Source organism: Vidua chalybeata, chromosome 1, assembly GCF_026979565.1.
Source record: "Vidua chalybeata isolate OUT-0048 chromosome 1, bVidCha1 merged haplotype, whole genome shotgun sequence".
Lineage (NCBI taxonomy): Eukaryota > Metazoa > Chordata > Aves > Passeriformes > Viduidae > Vidua > Vidua chalybeata.
In genome coordinates this window covers 30,763,945-30,785,279 of record NC_071530.1, presented here as the reverse complement: position 1 = coordinate 30,785,279, position 21,335 = coordinate 30,763,945, and the positions used below count along the sequence as shown (strand labels likewise).

The window sequence follows — 21,335 nt, the reverse complement described above, 5'->3', positions numbered from 1 at the left end:
TATACTCTGAGCAGTAAAATCATAGCACCTTAGCACACTTCAGCGTTTATAACAATCTGACATAATAAGGATACTGTCATTGCAGAAACACCTTCCTACACCCATGTGGGTACTTGAAAATCTGTGCTTTCTCCATACTCCTACATAAATATAGTAGCTTAGGAACTTTTATGCTGTGCCTTGATTTTTAATGATAAGAGATGTCAGGTACCATTTAAAACATAAGAGATGAAAAGGGGCAATTCAGCTTTAACTATAACAGAGCTTTCCTTTAGATGTAGTCAATTGTTCTGCTTCTGTGAAGTGGGAAATGTGTAAGAAAATAGGAAACCAATTAAGTATTAAACTAGAAAGCATTAAGATCCTGTCTCAGGACCTCTTACTCTTGCTCTTTGATACCTAAAAAGCATAAACACTGTAAGATGACAGACTTTGATGCCAGTCTATCTCCACTCACTGCAATTAAGTATTGAAGATTTCTACAAATGAGACCTAAACTCTGACCTGCAATGGTGGATCCAATCTTCCTAAGTGTATGCAATACCTGTTCTCAAAACACAATATAGGTTGTGAAGTCCAAAGAAAAATATTCAGTCAGGACTTTGCTAATCTTATGCTCTTGCTACCAAAATGCACCATGAAATACTGGACAAGTCTAGACTGCCATTCTGGATTCTGACATCTGAGTGTAGGATTAATATACAGATTAAGAATTGCAGATTTTTTCATAAAAGGAAAGATTCCACATAAGTTTCTTTTAGAATAAAAAACATAGCATGTATATAGAGGTAATAATTAAATCCTGCAGGATGCCAATATTTTTTGAATCCTGGTATAGACTTGGGAGATATAATTGTCTATGTCGTTCTTTTGCCCTCTTGTTAAGGTAAATATCCAAGTGTTGGTGATCCATATCTAGGAAAGCCAAGGTGCTAGACTGAGTGTCTCTGTGTTACCATGTTGTGCAGCACATCTGGATTGTAAAACTGTAGTCAGAGCGGCAAAACATCCTCCGTATCTAAGCACAGTAATAAAGATTTGCACCAAGCAATCCAGCAAGGCTCAAGTTAGCAGCCCTGAATCTCTTGTTCTATTTTGCATTATTGCTCATTTGCCTTGGGACTGACACAGTTCTGGGCATTGTGAGTGACAGGAATGGCGACAGAAATCGCCTATTTTGGCAGTAGGGTTTTGCAGAAGACCAGAGTTTTGCAGTGGTGAGACACAGCATACTCCAGCCCTTTAACTGATACAAGAGGAAGACAAGCTTCCTCCTGAATTTTGACAGCAGCACCTGGGAGGAGGGAGGCCTGCGGACCCCCCACTCCTAGAAGGGCCACCTCTCAAGCGTCCGCCTGCGGCTGGCATCGGCTCCCGCGTCCCGCCGCCAGCCCGGCCGCCGCGGGACGGCGGAGGTGTGCGAGCGACGTGCCGGGGGAGGACCGGGGAAGGTGCCGAGCCTTGTGGCCCTGGGGCGGGGCTGCCGTGCGCCTTGCCCGTGCATTGGGTCTGGATTCATACATAAGTATAGCCGGGCTGGGCTCGCCACACTCCTCTACCCCCCGCCCTCCAGCCCTGGAAGAGAAGGGAGAGAGAAACAAGAAGGGGGGCGAAAAATCCCGGTGAGGTCATTCCAATGAGAGCGCAGGAGGAGAGCGGTCAAGGTCGACTTTCCCGGAGGAGGCGCAGCCCTTAGGAGCGCGGAGCCGCGCACCCACCGCCGGCCCGGAACCTTGGAGAGCTCCGCCGCGCCGGGGCCGCGCTCGGGGCCGCGCTCGGGGCCGGCGCGGCGCTGCCTGCGCGGGGCCCGGCGGCGCCGGGGCCGCCCCGCCGACCCTCGGTAGCGCCCGCCGGCCGCGGATGAGCCGCTCCGCCCCGGCTGCCTGCGAAGGAAGAAAAGTTTGGGGGCGACTTAGGGCCGCGGGAGCGCCCGAGGAGGAGGAGGAGGATGCGCGGTTTCCCCGGCTGATCGGGAAGGAAGGATGACCGAGGGAGGATGTGCACCAGCAGCCAGATCATCGGGAGCCTCCTGGTGCTCTCCGTGCTGGAGATAGGGTTAGGGGTGTCCAGCGTGGCCGTGGGGGCGGTCAGTTTCAGCCTGGTCCTCACAGAGCATAAACCTCAGCTGGGAGACTCTTCTCCGGTATGGAGCGGGGTGTGTGTACGTTAGCCATTTCACTCTCTCTTTAACTCTTTATGGTGATGATCAGACCGTGCGAAGGCATCCCCTTTTCCCTTCCCTTCCCTTCCCTTCCTTTCCCTCCCGCGAGTGCATGCTGCGCCGACCTCGCCGGGTCCATTTCCGATGTGCTTGGGGTACGGGCTGCAGAGTCGTGGGGCGAGGGGGAGGCATGGCGGGGACAGATGTACGTGTCATGGGCGGGGGGGAGACCTCTTCTTTCTCGCTCCTTTCCATTTTTCAGTCTCGCTGTGAGCAATTGAACTTTCTCTGAACCCCTTCTCACACCTGGGAAAGCTCGATGCTTCGCGTGAAACCCGGGTCATAGCTTACGGTCTTTAAATTGATTGTGAGTTCTGCTTTTTTAAAAGAACAGTCCTGTCCATGATGAGGAGACTGTCAAAAGGTGCTTTGAATTAATGTCAAGGGTATGCCAGCTGAGTCCTGAGTTTTTGGAGGAAAAATAGAAAGAGGCATTGGGAAAGAAAAGGAGAAAGGTGTTCTTATGTACTGGGTGCCCTGAGCTTCTTGTAAAATGAACAACAACAACCAAAAAAAAAAAACAACAAAAAAAACCACAAAAAAAAAAACCAAACAAACAAACAAAAAAAAAAAACACAGTAATGGGTTAATGGGTTAATAGAAGCAGCATGTTCATATCACAGAGCATTTTTCATTTCTCAAAAATGTTTCTTATTTTTTTATTTTTCCAGTTTGAGATATGCATGTTTCCAGGAAGAATTTTCCTCCAAATGGTTATTTATATTTATGAAACAAAGAATAGGAAATGCTGAATATTCAGTCTAAACATGAGTGGGCATTTTTGAAGTCCAAAGCTGGTTGTGGCCAGCTTGTATTGTACAGCAGTATTTCTAAAAAGATTGTTTGCTTAGCTTCAGATAACATGATAAATGTAAAACATTCTTGATTATTCACCAGCATAACCTCCTCTAATTTATAGATTAATTCAGACAAAGTGCTTCATGTAATATTCTCACTGTCAATAATTATTAATTATTGATAACAGTGATAAATATTTTTGGCAGTTTATAAGCACTCATAATTCTGCACTGCAGAACAGGTAGGTGAGAAATGAAAATGAAGACTAGATCAGACAGGTAATGATATTACCAGGCCAACAGGTAATGATATTATCAAAATCACTTCAAAAAGGGAGGTTTCTGATTATTGTTAATGAAGAAAAAATTAGTTAAAACCACGTGTCTGTCTGAAGATTTAATGGCAAAGGTCAATTTCCTGGGTTTTACTGAGGTCAAAGAGCTTTGATCAATCAGTGAGATCAGTATTTTATGCAGAGGTATTTTATGCATTTTGTGACAATGCTATAACAGCTGATATCATTTCATGATGATGCACATTTCCTGCATAACTGCCTCATTCATTTTTATACTATTACCCCAGAGTTTGTACTAGGCATAGATTAAGATTCTGTTATATTAGATGTTGGCTTCCAAGGACTTTATAATCGTAGAAAGAGACAGATACAGCGTAAAAGGGTGTAAACGAATATGAAGAAAAAACAAACCAAAACTGAGTGGTATAACAGGTGGTTGCATTAACACACCAGCAGTCTGGCTGATTTAGAGCTGTTCATACATGGAGTTTTAGAGAGCAATAAGACAGAGGATAGTGAAGAGGTTTTGCAGATATTTATAGGAAATTATTCTCACATGTGAATGCAGAGGCATGGAAGGTAACCCAAAGGGAATTGTTTGCAAATGTAACAAGTGGGCAAAGGATGCCCACAACCAGAGCCAGAAGAGGCTGGGAACTCTGCAGCAAAATCTGCAGGTTGAATAGGCAGAGAGGGGCCTCAAAGAAAATGCAAAGTGGAAGAAGGAACCTTACACTTCATGTAGCAGAGGAAATTAGAAAGTCAAAGTGATGTGCAGAGTGGGGTGACATGTTTCTAAAGGCTGACTTACTTTTCATTGAACTGAAGATCTGTGGTCTAAATTGTCACCATTATACCACTCTCTTTGTACTGCTCCAAGACTTCAAACAATTAGGTTGCATTCTTCTGACTAGGGGACTAGCAGGTCAGGCAGGCAGGCCAAGAAAGGGGCCAGAGATTTACTGTTCTCCAAGGATACTTAGGGTCATAGGTAACTACTTTCAAATTTAAACAACTGGACAAAGGTTTGTTTGGACAATCCTCAGGACTGTCCTGCTGCAGAAGTGGCATAAGCCTCCTTTCTGCTCACTGTAGCTTACACTGAGCTCATGTTGCCGTATTAAAGGTTATGTCTTGCATAAAACATATTATTTTTTTCCAATTCACACCTTTGAATCAGGGTCTTCCTTTGAGAAGTGAACAGAAGGAAAAGAAGGGAACATTAAAGAAAAACTAATTCTTTGGCATGTTAGATACAAAACACTTAAGTTGAACAGTGTCATTCCTCCTGTTGCAATTTACTTGGAAATGCACAGAAAACCTTTGACCCTGTTCTATCCTTTTATGTGGGTGGAACTCAGCAGAGACCCAAGTTCATGTAGAAGTAGATGAAGATAGCATCACCATGGAAACCTTAACCTGAATTCCTAAAATTTGGGCATCTTAAAAATCATGCACATTCTATCTTCTTTATTTGCCTCCTTATGATGCTTTGCACTTGACAAACATCAGCTTTTCTGTTAAAAAAGTTGTTATTGTTCACTGCCTCCATTCATACAGATGATTTACTAACATACTAATTTTAACCATGGGAATTCCATCCATAGCATTATGGGTACAAGTGAAGCTAAGCATGGGCTGAAGTACCTTGATCATTGCATGCCCTGCATTATGTATAATGCAAGCCAGGGAAATTAGAGTACACCAGAATGAAGAAATTGAAAACCTAGGCAATATCTGTATCAAAAAAATACATTAAAATGGGGAAAAAAATGAACTTTCAAATCTGTTGTTCTCATTGGAGTTGAATTGTATTAAGATAGTACAAGCTGTTTAAAAAGTAGCCATAAGAAAACAACTGAAGGTGTGACTGTCTTCTCAAATTATCTGGAGCATGTGGAGACAACTATCCAGTTTACATCATCACCAATCTGTTCTTTTTAAAATAGGCCATGCCTGTTAAATTGCAAAAAAAAAAAGGCTAAAACCAAAACCAAACCCACAATAAAAATAGTCCCAAACACCCTAAAGTGCACACGTTGTTGATTTCTAAATTTTCTTTCTGTTTGTTGTTTGTATTGGGATAAACTATTCTACAGGCTGTAATCAGTGTCTCCCAGATTTTTTGTTTCCCAGAAACTGAGGGATATTTCTGAAATCCACCATTCCAATTCAGTTATATGACGTACTATAGAATAATTCAACCAATGAGAACACTGAACTACTAACAATAACATAGTAAGAATGACAGCATCCATAGCAAAGGCTTTTGCACAAACAACAGTCAGAAGATAATCAAGCAAAAGGTATTCACAGATTTTTTTTTTAATGGTCACATACTTCCCCTTCTATATTTAGAACACAGTGGTTTCATCACTCTCACTATGAGTAGTGAATAGATATTCACACACACACATACATTTGTGTAATTTATCCTCATTTATTCTGCAGTGGTGAATAAATCCTTGCTGTAAATGAGTCTCCCTCACAGAGAGAGAGAGAATGAGAGACAAAAGCCACATCTTTAGACAAATATGCCATCTATCTTCATATGTGAGAGAGATACTCGATGATTCACTTATGGCTATGCCCCTCAAGAGTAATAATTTCTCCCCTTATAAAGGCAAATATCTGAATGTATTTGAGAGATATGCACTTTCTGTATGTTGGTCTATTTGCTGTCTGTAGATAGAGGCAGAATTACTGTTTCCATGATTTGTGATTTTATCACAGTGGAAGTCTGTCTGCCCATTAAAAATCTGCATTTGGCTACAGAAATTTGTTCCAAGTTGGCACTTGAAATATTTAAATGACTTTATTTTTTTTTATCCAAGATTTGAAGGAAAAGAATAATTGTCAGTCTGTATGGACTTTCCCAGAGCAAGAAAAACTTTTTAGACTGTTAAATCAATGTTGGTGGCCTGAAATTTTAAACCACTAGATTTTACATCTAGATTTTACTGTTGCCAAGTTTCCTTTGGAAAGAATAGTCAAATTATATTTTTTTTTCTCAAAAGCAGCACTAAAAAAATCACATTATTGTTTAGCATGCAGACAAAATGCAGATCCTACTTTATTTTAACATATGCATTGCATTTTCATCAAACTGACCATATTTCTGTCTGGCTCCCGCTCGTGATGAAATTAATCACAGGACTTTCAGTGAGCTCAGTAGAAGCTGGAAAGAGTTCTGTACCTAGAGATAGGGAAGGACATACCAAGGGTGGAAGCTTCTTGCGTTGCATGGAGCCCGGACAATTCACTGGATTCAGCTGAGGTCTTTCAGTAGGTTTTTTTTTGTCATTTGGAGACTCCAGAGGCACCAACAAACCTGGAAGAAGTTCCATCTAGCTCTTGGGTTGTATTTAGAGGATCTGTTGAATATAGACTGACTTAAGCATATGCTTAAATGTTTTACTACTATAAGACTGTAGTTCACCTCCAGGGAATAATCTTTCATTTATTACTTTTTTGAGATGTAAGCAGTCACACTCTAAACCAAAATGCTTGATACAAAACAAACAAAAAGCATTATTTTTATTTGTTTTTCTGATAGGCTCCAAATGAACAAAAAGTAAACATTATTATTTTATGCTGAGATTTTAAGTGTTTTTAGGGCTGGATGGAGGTTTTTTGAACCACTGATGTCAGATTCAGAAACACACTTCTTAATTTCCTTGATTGTTTCTAAAAACCATTCCCCATTTTTAAAGCATCTCTGTAGGTCTATAACCAGATGAGTGGAAACACTAATCACAGGGCCTGGGATAGAATTTAAACTGCTTGCATATGGCTTGAATCAGTGGGAAGTGTAGCGGCACCTGATCTGATAAGACCCAATAGCACACTGCCAGACAAGGTATTGACTCAGATTAGACATTATTTAACACTGTGCCTCACTTATAACAGAGCCTCCTCTCTCATCATGACAGATTTGGTGTGACACAAAGTTGGGTTTTGGCAATGCTGTCGCTTCTGGTTCTGTGTCTGGATGCCTTTGAGCCACCTAGACCTTCCTGTCCCTACAATCACTTGCATGGAACAACATCATTTGAAGTTTCCATCCTCTTTTTGCAAAAGATTATTGTGTTTCTCTGTGGAAGTAATAGGCAAACCTGGTACCTAGGCTTGATCTTCTTGCCTGTTGTAATTTTTATTTATTTTGATGTCTTTGTTTTCATGAGTGCCCTTTATGCCTGTGCTAAGAACATTTAATCCTTGTTCTGAAATACTGCTTTGAATAAGAGTTACAATTAGAGATATCTCTTCTGCTTAGTTCATCCATTAGGGATTTCAGCTTTTTCATCATTTGGATGGAGTTGAAACAACATTATTAAATAGAATCTTTCTTTCTTTACATTACTAATTTCAAATTCCTGCTTATTGTTCTAGAAGTCACATGCTTATGCAGCTTTAGTGTAAAACACAGAATTGTCTCATTTACTACCTGACAAGAGTATATAAAAGTGAAGATTTAATTCTGTCTTGATGGTTTAGTCTTCCAAGTAGAGTGTCATTTGAGTAGGTATGATACACCAGCATTTTCACTGTGTTTCATTCCATTTTGGAATGATTTCCCTTCCTCAGTTTCATCAGATACATATGGATGACCCACAGAGGACTTCCCATGCAGTATATTCAGTTTAGCTGTCTTTTTTTGTCATGAACCATGACTAGGGATCAAGCTGTCCTTATATTCAACAGGTTTTCTCTACTACTTTGTTCAGCCTATGTCCAGGAAATTTTTCTATGAGCAGTTTTCATTTTTTCAAGGGAATTACACTCACCATTGCTTTTGTCTTTTCAAAATATAAGACAGAAATGTTTCTTAGCTTCAAGATATAAAATAAAAATAGTTCCTTTTCTTCTGCATGGTGGAAAGAAACAAATATTTGGCTTCCTGTGGATTAACTAAAACTGAATCTTTTTCAGACTACCAGGGACAAAGTACCCATTTTCCAGAAGGAAATGAAAGAAGCCAAGTCTTTTGTTCCAGAAAATATGAAATAGGGATGGATCCAAACCACAGAACTTGAATATAAATTAAGATTTTAGCCTTCTTACCAAAATTTATGGGGTTTTGGATCTGAGGTTTTGTTTCCAGGCAATATTCAATATAAAGTAAATTAAAGCAGTCTCAAAAGAAACATTCTCCTTTTCTGGGAGGTCTTTGGGGTTCTTTTCCAAAGTTCAACAGACAAAAAGAGACATTTTCCAATATGCATATGGAACATTAGCAGGTACAGCTGCAGTGTGAATGACAAAAACACCACAAACAGACATAACTGCATCACGTTGCAATCACAGTGGTGCCATCAGAGCGACTCTGACTTTGGTGGGTCCATGGTAAATCATCACTGAAAGTGGGATGGAGGCACTCAGTCTCTAAGTAGCTTTTGTGCTTTGTAGTATCTTTCTTTGGATTTTTTACCATTCACCCAAGAGGGCTTATGCCCCTGTATAACCCCTTGATGATATATTCTCATAAACTCAGAGAATCATAGAATCATACAATAAGGATTGGAAGAGACCTTAAAGATCATCTAGTCCCAACTGATCCTGCCATGGGCAGGAACACCTCCTACCAAACCAGGTTGCTTAAGGCCTTGTATAACCTGGCCTGCAACATTGCCAGGGTTTGGTCACCCACAGCCTCTCTGGGCAACCTGTTCCAGTCCCTCATCACCCTCACAGTAATTAATCTCTTCCTAACATCTAACCTAAATTTCCCCTCTTCCAGTTACCTCTTTACTCCTTGTCCTGTAACTACAGTTCCTGATGAAGAATCCCTCTCCAGCTTCCCAGATATTGGAAGATTGCTATGAGGTCTCCATGCAAGCTCAATGGTACTTGTGGGTCTCTTCCAACTTGGAATATTCTGTCAATCTGTGAATCTCTGAGCCTTCTCTTCTTCCAGGTTGAACAGCCCAAACTTTCCCCACCTAACTTCTTAAGGGAGGTGCTCCTGCCCTCTTACCAACTTCCTGTCCCTTCTCTGGACTTGCACCAACAGTTTCAATGCAAGATTTCTCTGCTAGTCTTGATGCAAAACATCATGTATGTATAGGAGGTATGAATAAGTCTGTAACCAAAAGCAACCCTATAATCAGTAGGGTCTGGGTGTAATTGGTGATCTGTGTAGGTTTTTAAGTGAGCCTTTCAGTCTTTTAGCATTTATGACTTTTTAAATTATGAATAATAATTAAAATGTAAGTCAAGCAATGAGACATCTGTTTAAAAAAGTTCCAGCTGAAGTTCCCTCTCTGGCTTCCAGGGCATTTTATAGGGCTTATTATCTTAGCTTATCCTCAATAAAATGTTTTAGCCTTATTCTCTGCATGAGTTCTGAACACTTGAACAACTGAACATTCTTTACCAGAAGCTTATCTTCAGTGATATATTTATTTTCCACTCCTGATTTACTGTATTTTCAGTATATGTCCATTTGCCTAACTTACCTCTAGGTAAGTGAGGTTACATGGTTAGAGAATAAGTAATTAGAAAATATAACTACATTTAAAGAGTCCATGAGATGGGCTGGTAAAAATTTATTAAGGATAATCAATGATCAAGTAGAAAGGAGCAAGTCCTCACCATGACAGTATTAGTTAGTCAAGGGTAAACTGTAGAGTAGCTCCATAGTTATACTGTTTACTCCAAGTTTTACTGTTATAACATATTGACATGAAGTCTTTCAGAATAGCCAAGAACAGAGAGAGTGTGAAGACAACAGAGCCCCTGATGGCTGCATTCCAGTTGGCAGTATTATAAAATAGAAGATTCTAAGTAAAATACACTTTCAATCTGATTTTTACTTCATCCTTCTTCTGGTACAAAGAGCCAGTGTAGTTTCTTCCATCCACTTTTCACTGCTGCTGATCACAACATTGAGACATCAAAAATTTTATAGGAAATTCCTATAGCATCACAACAACAACAACAACCAACCCCTCCCCTCCCCCCAAAAAAAAAAAAGACCAAACCAAAAAAAAGCCCCCCCCAAAAAAGTGTTTAGTCTCTATGCTACCAAAAAGCAGATGATAGTGTCAATCACATCATACCTCAGTGAAATCCTAACCATTCTAGATGTCTCCACATTGAAAAACTTGGCTAAAGAAACTATATGAGCAGTGTTCCTGAGCCATGAGTATCACTAATACTCTCTTCATAGAGCAGGCTTCCACTTTTTCCAGTGAATCAGCCTTAGAAGAGAGTTGTAAACTTGGCTCAGAAGTTTCAAAGCTTTGCATGAGGTAAAAGTAAAATTGCCTGACCCTGTGGCACAAAGTCATCCGTTGGTTTTAATTGCAAAATGCATGCTGACATAAATAAATATCCATACTGGGTTTTGGGCAATCCTTTTCTCTATGAATGCAATACACTGTCATCTTAAAAAAAAAAACAACAAAAAACCCAACCTAAATAACATTAATCCTTTGCTACTGCCTGAATGCTTTTCTTCCAAGGTTTTTTAACATATTCAGGCACTGGAGTGCATTCGGTTTCACAACTTGTTTATCTCATAGCCATACGGATTATAAAACTTCAGCATGACCTCAAGATTAAACAGAAGAATGTGGAGAAAACATGAATATCCAATTCCTCTAAGTAAGAATACAAAGAACTCTTTTAGCTCTTTAACTATGGAACATGTTATTCCTTGTCTATATGTACAAATACTGTAGATGTGGAGAGAGAAAATACATACCGACTATGCATGACATGATACAATATTATCATAAAATCATAGAATTTCTCAACTTGTAAAAGACTCATAAAGATCACCAAGTCCAACTCCATGCTCCTTGCAGGACTACCTAACACCAAATCACATGACTAATAGCAGCATCCAGAGTGCTCCTTGTCCTCTGACAGACTTGGTGCCATGATTCCTTTCCTGAGGAGCCCGTTCCAGTGACTGACCACCCTCGCAGTGAAAAACCTTCTTCTGATGAAACTTCACTCCATTGCCTTGTACCTTATCACTGATCATCAAAGAGAGATCAGCACCTCTCCCTCTGCTGCCTGCCTTGAGAAAGGTGTAGACTGTGTAGAGGTCATCCCTCAGCCTTCTCTTCTTCAATCTGATCAAACCAAGAGGCTTTTCACCATCTTGGTCATCCTCCTCTGGACACACTCGAACAGTTTGATGCTTTTCTGATACTGAGGAATCCATCTCAAGAAGGAGCTGCACCAGAGCAGAATAGAGCAGGACAATCACTTCCCTCCACCAGCTGGTGATGCTGTTCTTGATGTACTCCAGGGCGTGGTTGGCCTTTTTTGCTGCCAGGGCACTGCTGACTCACATTCAATTTGTCATCAAGCCAGACACCCAGATCTCTTTCCCTGTGGCTGCTTTCCAATCTCTTGACCCCCAGTATTTATGTATAGCCAGGATTACATTGTCCTAGGTGCAGAATCTGGCACTTACTCTTGTTAAATTTCACATACCAGGTTGGTAATTACCCAGCTCTCAGGTCTATTCACATCTCTCTGTAAGGCCTCTCTACACTTGTACATATACACTTGTACACTTGTCCATTGTATCTCCTAGTCTAGTATCATTAGCAAACTTAATCTACATTTAACTACAGCGTCCAGATCTTTACTTCAGGTAGTCAGATGCTTTTAATGGAATAGTCACCCCTTGTTTTGAGAAACTGATACCTTAGGGCTTGTAGATTAGCTTCATTGACTCAAACTGGAGCAGAATTAAAGCATTCCTGAAAAAATGGGTGACCTTCCCTTTCATACTCTCAGCTTTGAAGGTAAATTATCAAACCCACAGTTTTTTAAACTAGTTAACAAGTTAAAACTACCTATGATGATCTCTTCCAACAATAATTAATTTTTCTATATACAAAAATATCCTTTCAATCCTATTCAATCACTACAGAGAGGAAATATATTATTAATCCACTTTATCAATCTGACTAAATAGAACTTAATTACAAAGATGTTTTCAACAAATTTCATTTGAGATTTCTGCATTTTTAGAAATACAAAACATGATGTGTGAAAATCTGAAGCATGCCTTCAGTTGAAGGCTATCTGCAAATGGCAGGACTGGGAGTAAAACCTCAAAACTTCACAGAAAGCCTGAGTGACCACTTACAAAGCAGATGTGATGAGCTGAAATCTTCTTTGCCTGTGGGAAAGTGTTTTATTTTATTGTTATTCCAGTCAGTGGGTTCTAGCAGCAATCACCAGTTGTGCCTTCTGGTATGTCCTGAGTCATTCAGCACCATGGTCCATGTGACCCAGGCCTCTCCATAATCTGATTGGTATTGAATTCACATCCCATGCTTAGTTTAAAGGTAAATAACATACACAATTTATCCACATTCATTATGGGGAACTGTTTTCATGGGTCTAAGTCAGAGTAAAAAGCCTCAAGGCTTATACTTAGCGATACACATGAGCTACTTTAGTTAGAGGGGGATAAACTATGAGTTAAAGCAACTCCTCAACCAAAATAGTGAATTTGCAAAGTTTTAGAGTGTAAATAAGAAGTATTTGCAATATATTACACAGACCCTGCATGCTTTATAGAACCTCTTAGGTTTTTGGTTTGTTGGGGTTTTTATTAATTTCTTATGTAACAGCCAGGTCTCTTCTGTGATTTAATTCTAAATCAGGGTCAAGCAGAGCCTTTTACTAGAAATACCATCTCAATGCAGAAATAGTATGGAAAAATCCAGTTTTAAAACTACAAAATTACTTCCCAATGAGAGAGTAGTGTTATCTTTATTGAAAATAAGTAGCATAGATTTCTTTATAAAGGACTTTATGAGGCATCAAGGAAATTTTTTGACAGTATTGCTAACATTTGGAAAAGGCCTTATTTCTTTCATACAACTACTGTAGTTCCTACCCTCACTGCCCCCCTGGGGACTATTCATTGTTTTCCTCATTAAATTTTTCTTTAAAAGGAAAAAGACATCAGAGGACATCACTGGCCTTTGACAGAGGTCACTATTAGGCATTATCATATATTTTTATCAACTTTTTTTTTTTCTGGTTTTGGTAATTAATTCTTGCCTAATGCTTGATGCTACAATTACAAAATCAGTTTGTGTGAGGAAATGACATTAAAAAAAAGTACAGATACCTTCATGCTCTCTCTTGCATATTGAGCTATCAAGAGTCAGAAACAGATCTTTCTGCATGCCCAGAGTAGTCACACCAACAGATGCACTGATATTTACACCTGCACCCACAGACATGACTGAATTATATTCTTGCCCAGAGTTCCGCTGTCTTGAAGATAACGATCCATATGTGATCCTTCAGATGGTTCAGATGGTAGCATGAGGGCATTAAGTTCCAATGCTATGCTTAGAAGTAGATGATTTGGATCACTGACTAGTACCTTGCTAAATTCTTCTGAGAGAGAAAGAAAACAGTAAAAAGGCATTTTTATGCTTACAACAGTGGGGATTTTTTTCCAATTTGTTTACCTAAGCAGCTTAAAATTCAGATTTTCTTTCTTTTCTTTCTTAAGTTATTATGGTCACTTGAACTTCTCATTCCAGTTTCTTATCCAATAAGAGTGTTTATGGTTGAGTTACAACCTCCTGAAACATAAGGTTTGTGACAAAAATGCTGACAACTGTAACTATTGCCTAAACTGTGGCCACCACCACTGCAACACAGTGGAATTTGAACTAGGTAACGTAAATGATGAAATAATTTTCTGGTTTCTTGTTCTTTGCAGTTCCTGCTTTGCGGTGTATGCGGAATATTGTGCGCCAAAAAAAAATCTGGACTTGTTGTAAGTTTTTCCACTGAATCCATAACACTTAAGTATTTGAAAGGCTTACTTATCTAATTTTAACTCTTTACTGGGGGGTTTCTGTATCCAAGGGTTTTTGATAAACAATTAGAAAAATTACAAGTTGATAATCTAAAAAAAGCAATCAGCACTTTGGAATAGTCACAAAAAACAAGGCAGTTCTGAAATGGCTTATGTAGGTCATGCTATTTAAGCCATACATCCCTACTTATCTGTATATGGATAAACTTTGATCAGAAATCACTTGCCACAGTAGATAAGTACATATAAAAAGCTATATCAAGAAACATTAAAGGCCCATCTAGATCATCATCTGACAGGTCAGCAGTATAAAGGGAAGTGAATAAGACAATCATTTAACACTGTCTCCATAAGGTCTTCTCCTCCATTTGAGGTTAACACACATCCTGAGCCAGAGTAACATCTTTGTGACTAAAAGCAATAAGAGGTGTTTAAAAATGTCTCATTGATTGCAGCCTGTTTCACAGATTTCTAAAATTCCCAGGAACATTTTAGTCGAGTTAAAATCAACCAAACCAACCAACCAACCAACCATATAGTCATCAAACTGACCTTCTGTAAAGCAGCTCCACAAATTTCTTTGTTGTTTCTTTTGCTTCTTTGACCAGCACATTCACCTTGAACACTTTCAAAGACCCCACAAAAGCTGCAGAAAGCCTCCAATCTACTATCTGACTGAATAAATTATAACTGAGCAGGAGGCACAGTCAGAATGCACACAAAGCAAGAGAGATTTACTACAAATACATGAGGCATTCACTCCTGAGGCAAGGTGATAAACTGCACAATAGAAAATTACGACACCTTCTGTCATGTTACTGTTTTGCATGAACAGCTGGAAATCAGTTTTGTGTCCTAGCAGTCCTTCCATTGAATCAGTTTTAACTTTACCTACTCATTTTACACAACTTTTTTTTACATGCAACATCAACCTTAACTCTTGTATACCAGAAGGTAATGTATTCCCTTGGAGCAATGTGAGAGCTAAGAGAGTAAAAAACAAGGGTCTGTGCAGCGTTTTGCAGTCAATGATGCTATCAAAGAATTAAACTATGGTTATCTCATATTTTATATGTTAATCTATCTCTGAAAAATATTACTGTGACATAACCTCTTTTGTCTCTCCTGACAGATGATACTTTTTTCTGCCTGTTGCATCTGTGGACTAATAGGAGGAATCTTAAATTTTCAATTTCTTCGTGCTCTGACAAAGAAGTCATCTGCTCTCTATTCTTTGCATCTTGCCTCCATGTCTCTTGCATGCATTGGAATTGGTGGTTGCACCCTTTCTTCATGGCTCACTTGTCGGCTAGCCAGCTATGAACAAAGGCGAATGTTCTCAGAAAGGGAACATTCATTGCATCACTCCCATGAAATGGCAGAAAAAGTGAGTTGTGTGTCCTCCCTTATTTGTTCTGCTTCTCCCAAAATGTTACTGTATGCGTTAACATTTACAATTGGCAAGGGATGTATTCAGTTTTCAGTTTTATATGAGAAAGAGCTTCTGGAAAATGAAATGCTGCCATTCTGTGTAAGCTTTATTATGTTGCATTATATGGAGCTATTTTTAGGTACTGTATATTTGCAGTACATCCATTTCAATGAAGTACATCCATTTTCAACATAATTCCATCGTATAGCTATTCAGGGGCTTAGCTGCTAAATATAGCACTTCCTAAATAATTGGAAGCCTTATTAATATGAATTATCATGTCTTGTACTGTAAAAAAAGCACAGAAAGCTTTCTGTAACCACATCATTGCATGCTTCCAGGATTTAATCAATTTCTTCCTCTCCCAAGTACTCAGCTTATAAATTAGGTTATTTAAACAGAAAAGCCACAGTTCACAAATGTAGGTGACTTAACCTAAGCATTAAGGACATATTTAGACACCTAAATAAAACTGGTCTCATTTGCAACACTGAGCAAACAACTGAGCATTTACTTCCTTTCTGTATTAACAGGAAGTATAGGAATATAATTAGGTGCTGAAACGGAAGCTCCCAAAGCTGAGCATATAGGATCAAAACAAGTAATGGAATAGAATGGAATGGAATGGAATTCTTGAAATCATCTCCTTGTCTTAACAGATCTGAATAATATTTGAAGAGTTAAGTGTCTGCTGTAAACCTGTGCTTTGCATTTGGACTTAGTATCTATCCAATGCCTTTCATTTTAGAAATGAGCAGAAAAAAAAACTAAAGTCAAGTGGACTGCCCAACTAAACATCCAAGTTTGCAAGTCTGCATTACTATTAAGTTCAAGAGTCTGTTGTCTACTGAAACCTCTGAAGAGCAGAGAAAGGATTAGTTTGCTCAGACTGTAGAATTGTTTTCAGATTCCCTGAAAAAATGTGATATAGCAGTTAAAAACGACTCGTCACTATTCTTTAGTTTCTTAACTGAGATGAGACTCCAAGTAGAAATATAAACTGAATTAATCTTAGATGATGTTTGAAATGTGTCTTAAAAACACATTGTTTGAAACATTTTTAAAATGTTTCAAACATTTTAAAAAGATGATGTTTTAAACACATTTTAAAAAGTTAACTAGTAGAGGTTACAACAGTAACATAAAACAGGGTGATAAAATCAACAGACAAGATACATTTCTCCATCTCATTTTAAAATGAAGAAGAATTCTGATGAGCTATTAGGCAAATATGATGGTCTTGCTGATGGAAAGCTAGATATTGACTTTCAGAGAGCCTCTTGCCTCAACAAGGACAAAGATGGGAGAAGAGAGGGAAAGGAAGAAGAAACATCTTGGAAAGAAAAAAAACCTTTCAAAATACAGTAGTTCACTGCCTACCTTCCTAACATGTTGACCAACTGAGCTTTTTGACACTTAGCAGCAAGGACTGCCAGGTGTCCACTTATGTGAAGGGCCACAATGTATGTGCAGAGCAACCCTATTGAACACACTCAGCAGATCTGGGATGCGCCCCACTGATGGCAAACTTCCTGCATGTCTGCTGTAGAGCCAAGTATGCATGTACACATGGCCTGACTTGGGACTTCTTAGACCCACAGACTGCCTGTTGCTGGCAGGGTTAAGTACACTAGGTCATGGCACAAAAACTTACATTGAATTAGACCCTAATTTAGAAAATAGCTTAGAAGTGTTTTATATATATGACTATATTGTATATTTATACTGATATACAGTAATGTAGACATGTACTGCATGTGCATTTGTTTGTGCTATATTTATTGTATAATTGTTATATTTATATTAGAGATTGAGGGGTATTGAAATAACCGACCTGCCCAGCTGCCCGGTGATTCCCCCGACACCAGAGTTACCTCCAAGGTACGCTGAACACTAGGGAGCGACCATGTTGTTATGTCACTTCAGGAAGGGCCACCTCTACGAGGAAGTCATAGCTTCAGCTAATCAAAGTTGGCTGATGCTGTGATGTTACTCTGAGGCAGGAATGGTGCTTCCAGGTAGTGACATAACTCTACGTGGTGAACGCTGCAATCTGGAAGTAAGTTGAGTATTTAAAATATTCACCCTAGTTACAGGCATCCAAATACTCTTATTTGGATGTAGCCACCATTGATTCACTCTGCTTCTAATCTGTGTGCTCCTTCATTCCCCAAATTCAGCACCTTTTCTTTTTTAATTAATTTTTTTAAAAACAGAAATATTGGGGAAAATAAATGGGTTTTGATATTTTCCAAAACTATGGTGATATTCTAATAGCTGATGTCTGCAGACGATTCAAGTGATGAAGCTTACAAAAGGAAACTCATGAGTAGCCTTCTGACAGACCATTACATATCAAAATATGGCTAACTGATAGTTAGTAATTGGTATTCTTGGTCTTTTTTGGCTTTGGTATTCTTGATCTCTTTCCCAGCTGACAGATAACTTCAGTGTAGATCCAACAAAAGGCTTTAGGAACCCACAAATTAGCAAATTATAGTGCCAGACAACTCCCAAACTGGGATCCACAGTCCAGTGTTAGGCATGCATGTTCCTCTTCAATATATGAGGAGAATAAGGCGCAATACCAAAACATCCAACACCATCATCTGCAATTGGAGACCTGGGTAGTAGAAAATACTCAAAATTAGTTTCCCACCTGATTTTCTCTGAAGCTTATGCTTGATTCAGGAGTATTAATTGGCAAAACTTCTTGGTTTGGTGACATAGTAGAGAAGACTACATCCCTTCTTTCAAAAACTGTGAAGGGAACAATTAAGTCCTGTGATTTGCTTTAAAATGTAGCTGGTAACACCTGAGAAAGGAGGCATCGGTGCTTTTTAACTTTATGTTACTATGAGTTCTGGTCTCTGCTTGCCAAATATTGTGGATTAAAAGAAGAGAGAGATGGAGTAAGACTAGTAATAAAGACGAGGTAGTATAATTTTCTTCTCTTTACCATGAATCTCAGCTACTATGCTATAGAGTTGGGTTCTTTCTTTCTGTCTTTTTTTCTCTCTCTCTGTCTAGCCCAATGAATGTTGCTTCACTTTTTTACAGAAGCTTCCACAGGAAGGGGGAAAACAAATCCCTTTTATTCCATGTTTTCTCCAAGTGTACCTAGGAGGAAGAAGAGGTGAATTTAATCTTTCCATGCAGAGAAAAGCCTCTGGTCATCATGCAGCTATTTTAGAACTAGTCCAACACTGGCTCCTGCACCTCATCTACTTGAATTTTAGAAGTATTCCAAGCTGCATTTTTATATGTACTCATTCCTCTTGCCATAGCTGAATGTTCTCTGTCATTGGACATAAGCAGCAGATCACTTATTTCTGCATCCAGATTCAATCTGGTATGAAATAGGCCTGGGATTGCTCAGAATAAGGTAGTTCCAACCATAAACTCAATGTGGCTTTGCAGCCTTGGAGATCAGGGAACTGCTTCATTAATGTAGCCATCTCTGTGCTTAAACAGCTGCTAAGGGGGTATTGTTTGCATTTCAATTCGAGAATTAGAAAATCTATCTCTGAGCAAATCTTGGTTTAGGTGCTTTAGGATTCTGACTCATGAGCCGGTCAGCTTACTCTGGGATGACTCACCTGCCACTGGAGAAGCAATCCCTGAACGGCTAAAAATTGTAGACTAGCATAATAAGGGAAAACTAAAATCAGTCCCATCCCAAGGGAAAACCAGCAGTTAAAACCCTTAGATCCTGTTTGTATCTAGATCTACTTCCCAAATATCTACTTCAGCAAGCATTGAATGGCATCTGTTTATAGCATGTCAGCACAGATAGAGGTTTGAATGGAAGCAGAGACTTAACTACCATTTCATTATTTTGTAGATCAGCACACAAGCTTGAGTTGATGCAATTTCAAAGGACATCACAAACTAGTACAGATGCTGTCAATGCTCTATATGTGGTCTGAGTGTAATGTCCAACTCACTCACTATCAATGAATCTATCAGCTTTCAAACGTACCTAATTTATGAAGGAAAAAGACTGATTTTTTTTTATAATAAGGTTAAGCTAAATAAAAATGTAAAGTGTTTCTGAATGTTCGAAATTCTGCGTTTGTTCAAATTTCATCACAACCTTAGATAACTGAATTTTGAACAATACTTACAATACTTCTAATTTTAATTAATGTTTTTTATTTTTGTTCTAGGAAATGACAGACAACCTAAGCAATGGTGGCCCACATCTGATTTATAATGGAAGTGTATATTAAGAAATTTTTAAAAGTTCCATGGAAGGAAGTGGTTTTAGAATTTTCTTCAGGAAAAAAAAAATAGACTCCAAGAAACTAAGAAAATGAAATTATCTTAGCTTTTATGGCTCAAATGTCACAACTGCAGACCAGCACAGTTGCAATTCCCTTTTAGAACCATGTTCAAAATTTGTCTCCTAAACATTTTACAGATATACAATATTTATTCACTTCCTGGTTACTCTCTTTCAGTTTTTTGTCTGAATAATCTTTCTGAATTGTGATAGTATTTGAAATAGACTTCACAACTCTTATTCTCATGAAGACTCAAAAATCAGAAAAAAAAAACAAAAAAACAAACTGAACTGCATTTAGCCCACTCAAAGAAGAAGGCAGAGGAAGAATGGCTCAGGGGAATCTTTTTCTCCTCTCCACTTAGCAGCATCTGGTTTAATATGATGGCTTCAGATCATGGCATGGTACAGCAACACATCTGCACAGTCCCTCTCCTCACATTTTGAATGCATCCTGCCTCAGTTTTCCTAGTAGATCATATCAAAAGAGAGTGCAAACTCCTCTTCCAAAAAGCTCCCATTTCACATCCAGAGTATAAATGAACAGCGTGCTGAAAACAACACCGATGTCTTTGTTTTGAAAGACAGAATGCTCTAAGAATGCCATAAATCAAAACCTCAAAAATGCCTTGTTGTAAAGAAATTGTAAATATTTCCAATTTGTGAATGAAGTATATTTCGTAATTTGTTCATAAAAGATGACAAATAAAATGAAAACTAAACCAGAGGTGTTAGAGATATCTTTTGGGTTTTTTTTTTTTGTTAGAAAGATCTTGCGAAGCTGAACTGTCATGCTTTCAGTTTAGCACAATATATTGAAAAGTTTCTAAAAGAGTGAAACAAGATCAGAAAGGAAAATAATGAAGGCTGAACAGAGTCATGGTCAAGGTCAGAAGTTACTGGCAATTCTCCACACCAACAATAACATTTGGGGGTATGCTAAAGCAGCAGGTATGCATGTTTAACTGACCCCAAACTTTATTGCAGAACCTAGTGGTTTGTACAACCATGAAAAATGGAAGATATCATCTGTAACAGAATATTTACAACATAATATTAATATTAAACCACTCATATGTTACATAGTGAGTCTGTGACTTTGCAGTACTGCCCAGCACAGCAGTATGAATTTCAGATGTGAGCATCACTGATGACTGGCAACATTTGGTGATTCATAGCCATGTTCCCAGATGGGTATGAATAGAACCCTATTAATGTTCAAACCATGCCATAAAAATCTCTATAAATTACATCAAATTGTTTTGTGACTCTATATGGCATAAAATAATCTTTAAATTGACTATCTTAGAATTGTTGAAGTCCATAAGGAATTTCCCCATCTAATTACAATATGGGGAACATCTTCACTGCAATTTAAGTCTCTCACTTAAACTCCAAGCTAATTAGTTGGATGGCTAAGCTTATGAGTCAAAAAATGGTCCACCTTACAAGGCTTCTCTTCACTTACTGTCCTAAAGAGCTTTTGAA

At 38.7% G+C, this 21,335-nt stretch overlaps 1 protein-coding gene across 5 annotated transcripts; it reads left to right on the top strand.

Moving 5' to 3' along the window:
• The first annotated feature begins 1,791 nt into the window (after positions 1-1,791).
• TMEM196 (transmembrane protein 196) lies at positions 1,792-20,574 on the top strand. Of its 5 annotated transcripts, none has more exons than XM_053948389.1 (5): positions 1,792-2,143; positions 14,032-14,088; positions 15,263-15,517; positions 17,370-17,443; positions 19,732-20,574. In XM_053948389.1, the coding sequence occupies exons 1-5, from the start codon at positions 1,997-1,999 to the stop codon at positions 19,736-19,738; spliced, it is 540 nt and encodes a 179-aa protein (XP_053804364.1). In that variant the 5' UTR covers positions 1,792-1,996; the 3' UTR covers positions 19,739-20,574. The 5 variants fall into 5 exon arrangements, with proteins under 5 accessions (XP_053804364.1, XP_053804355.1, XP_053804347.1 ...); XM_053948380.1 differs by having other exon boundaries at positions 1,792-2,155; XM_053948372.1 differs by having other exon boundaries at positions 1,792-2,161.
• Positions 20,575-21,335: the final 761 nt, after the last annotated feature.

What these genes read in the sequence shown, in the direction of transcription:
- TMEM196 (XM_053948372.1), top strand. Translation starts at nt 1,997, where the DNA reads ATGTGCACCAGCAGCCAGATCATCGGGAGCCTCCTGGTGCTCTCCGTG. An exon ending in AAAAAAAATCTGGACTTGTT is followed by an intron (nt 14,089 to 15,262) that starts GTAAGTTTTTCC and finishes CTCTCCTGACAG; the next exon opens with ATGATACTTTTTTCTGCCTG. An exon ending in CCCATGAAATGGCAGAAAAA is followed by an intron (nt 15,518 to 17,369) that starts GTGAGTTGTGTG and finishes TATTTATATTAG; the next exon opens with AGATTGAGGGGTATTGAAAT.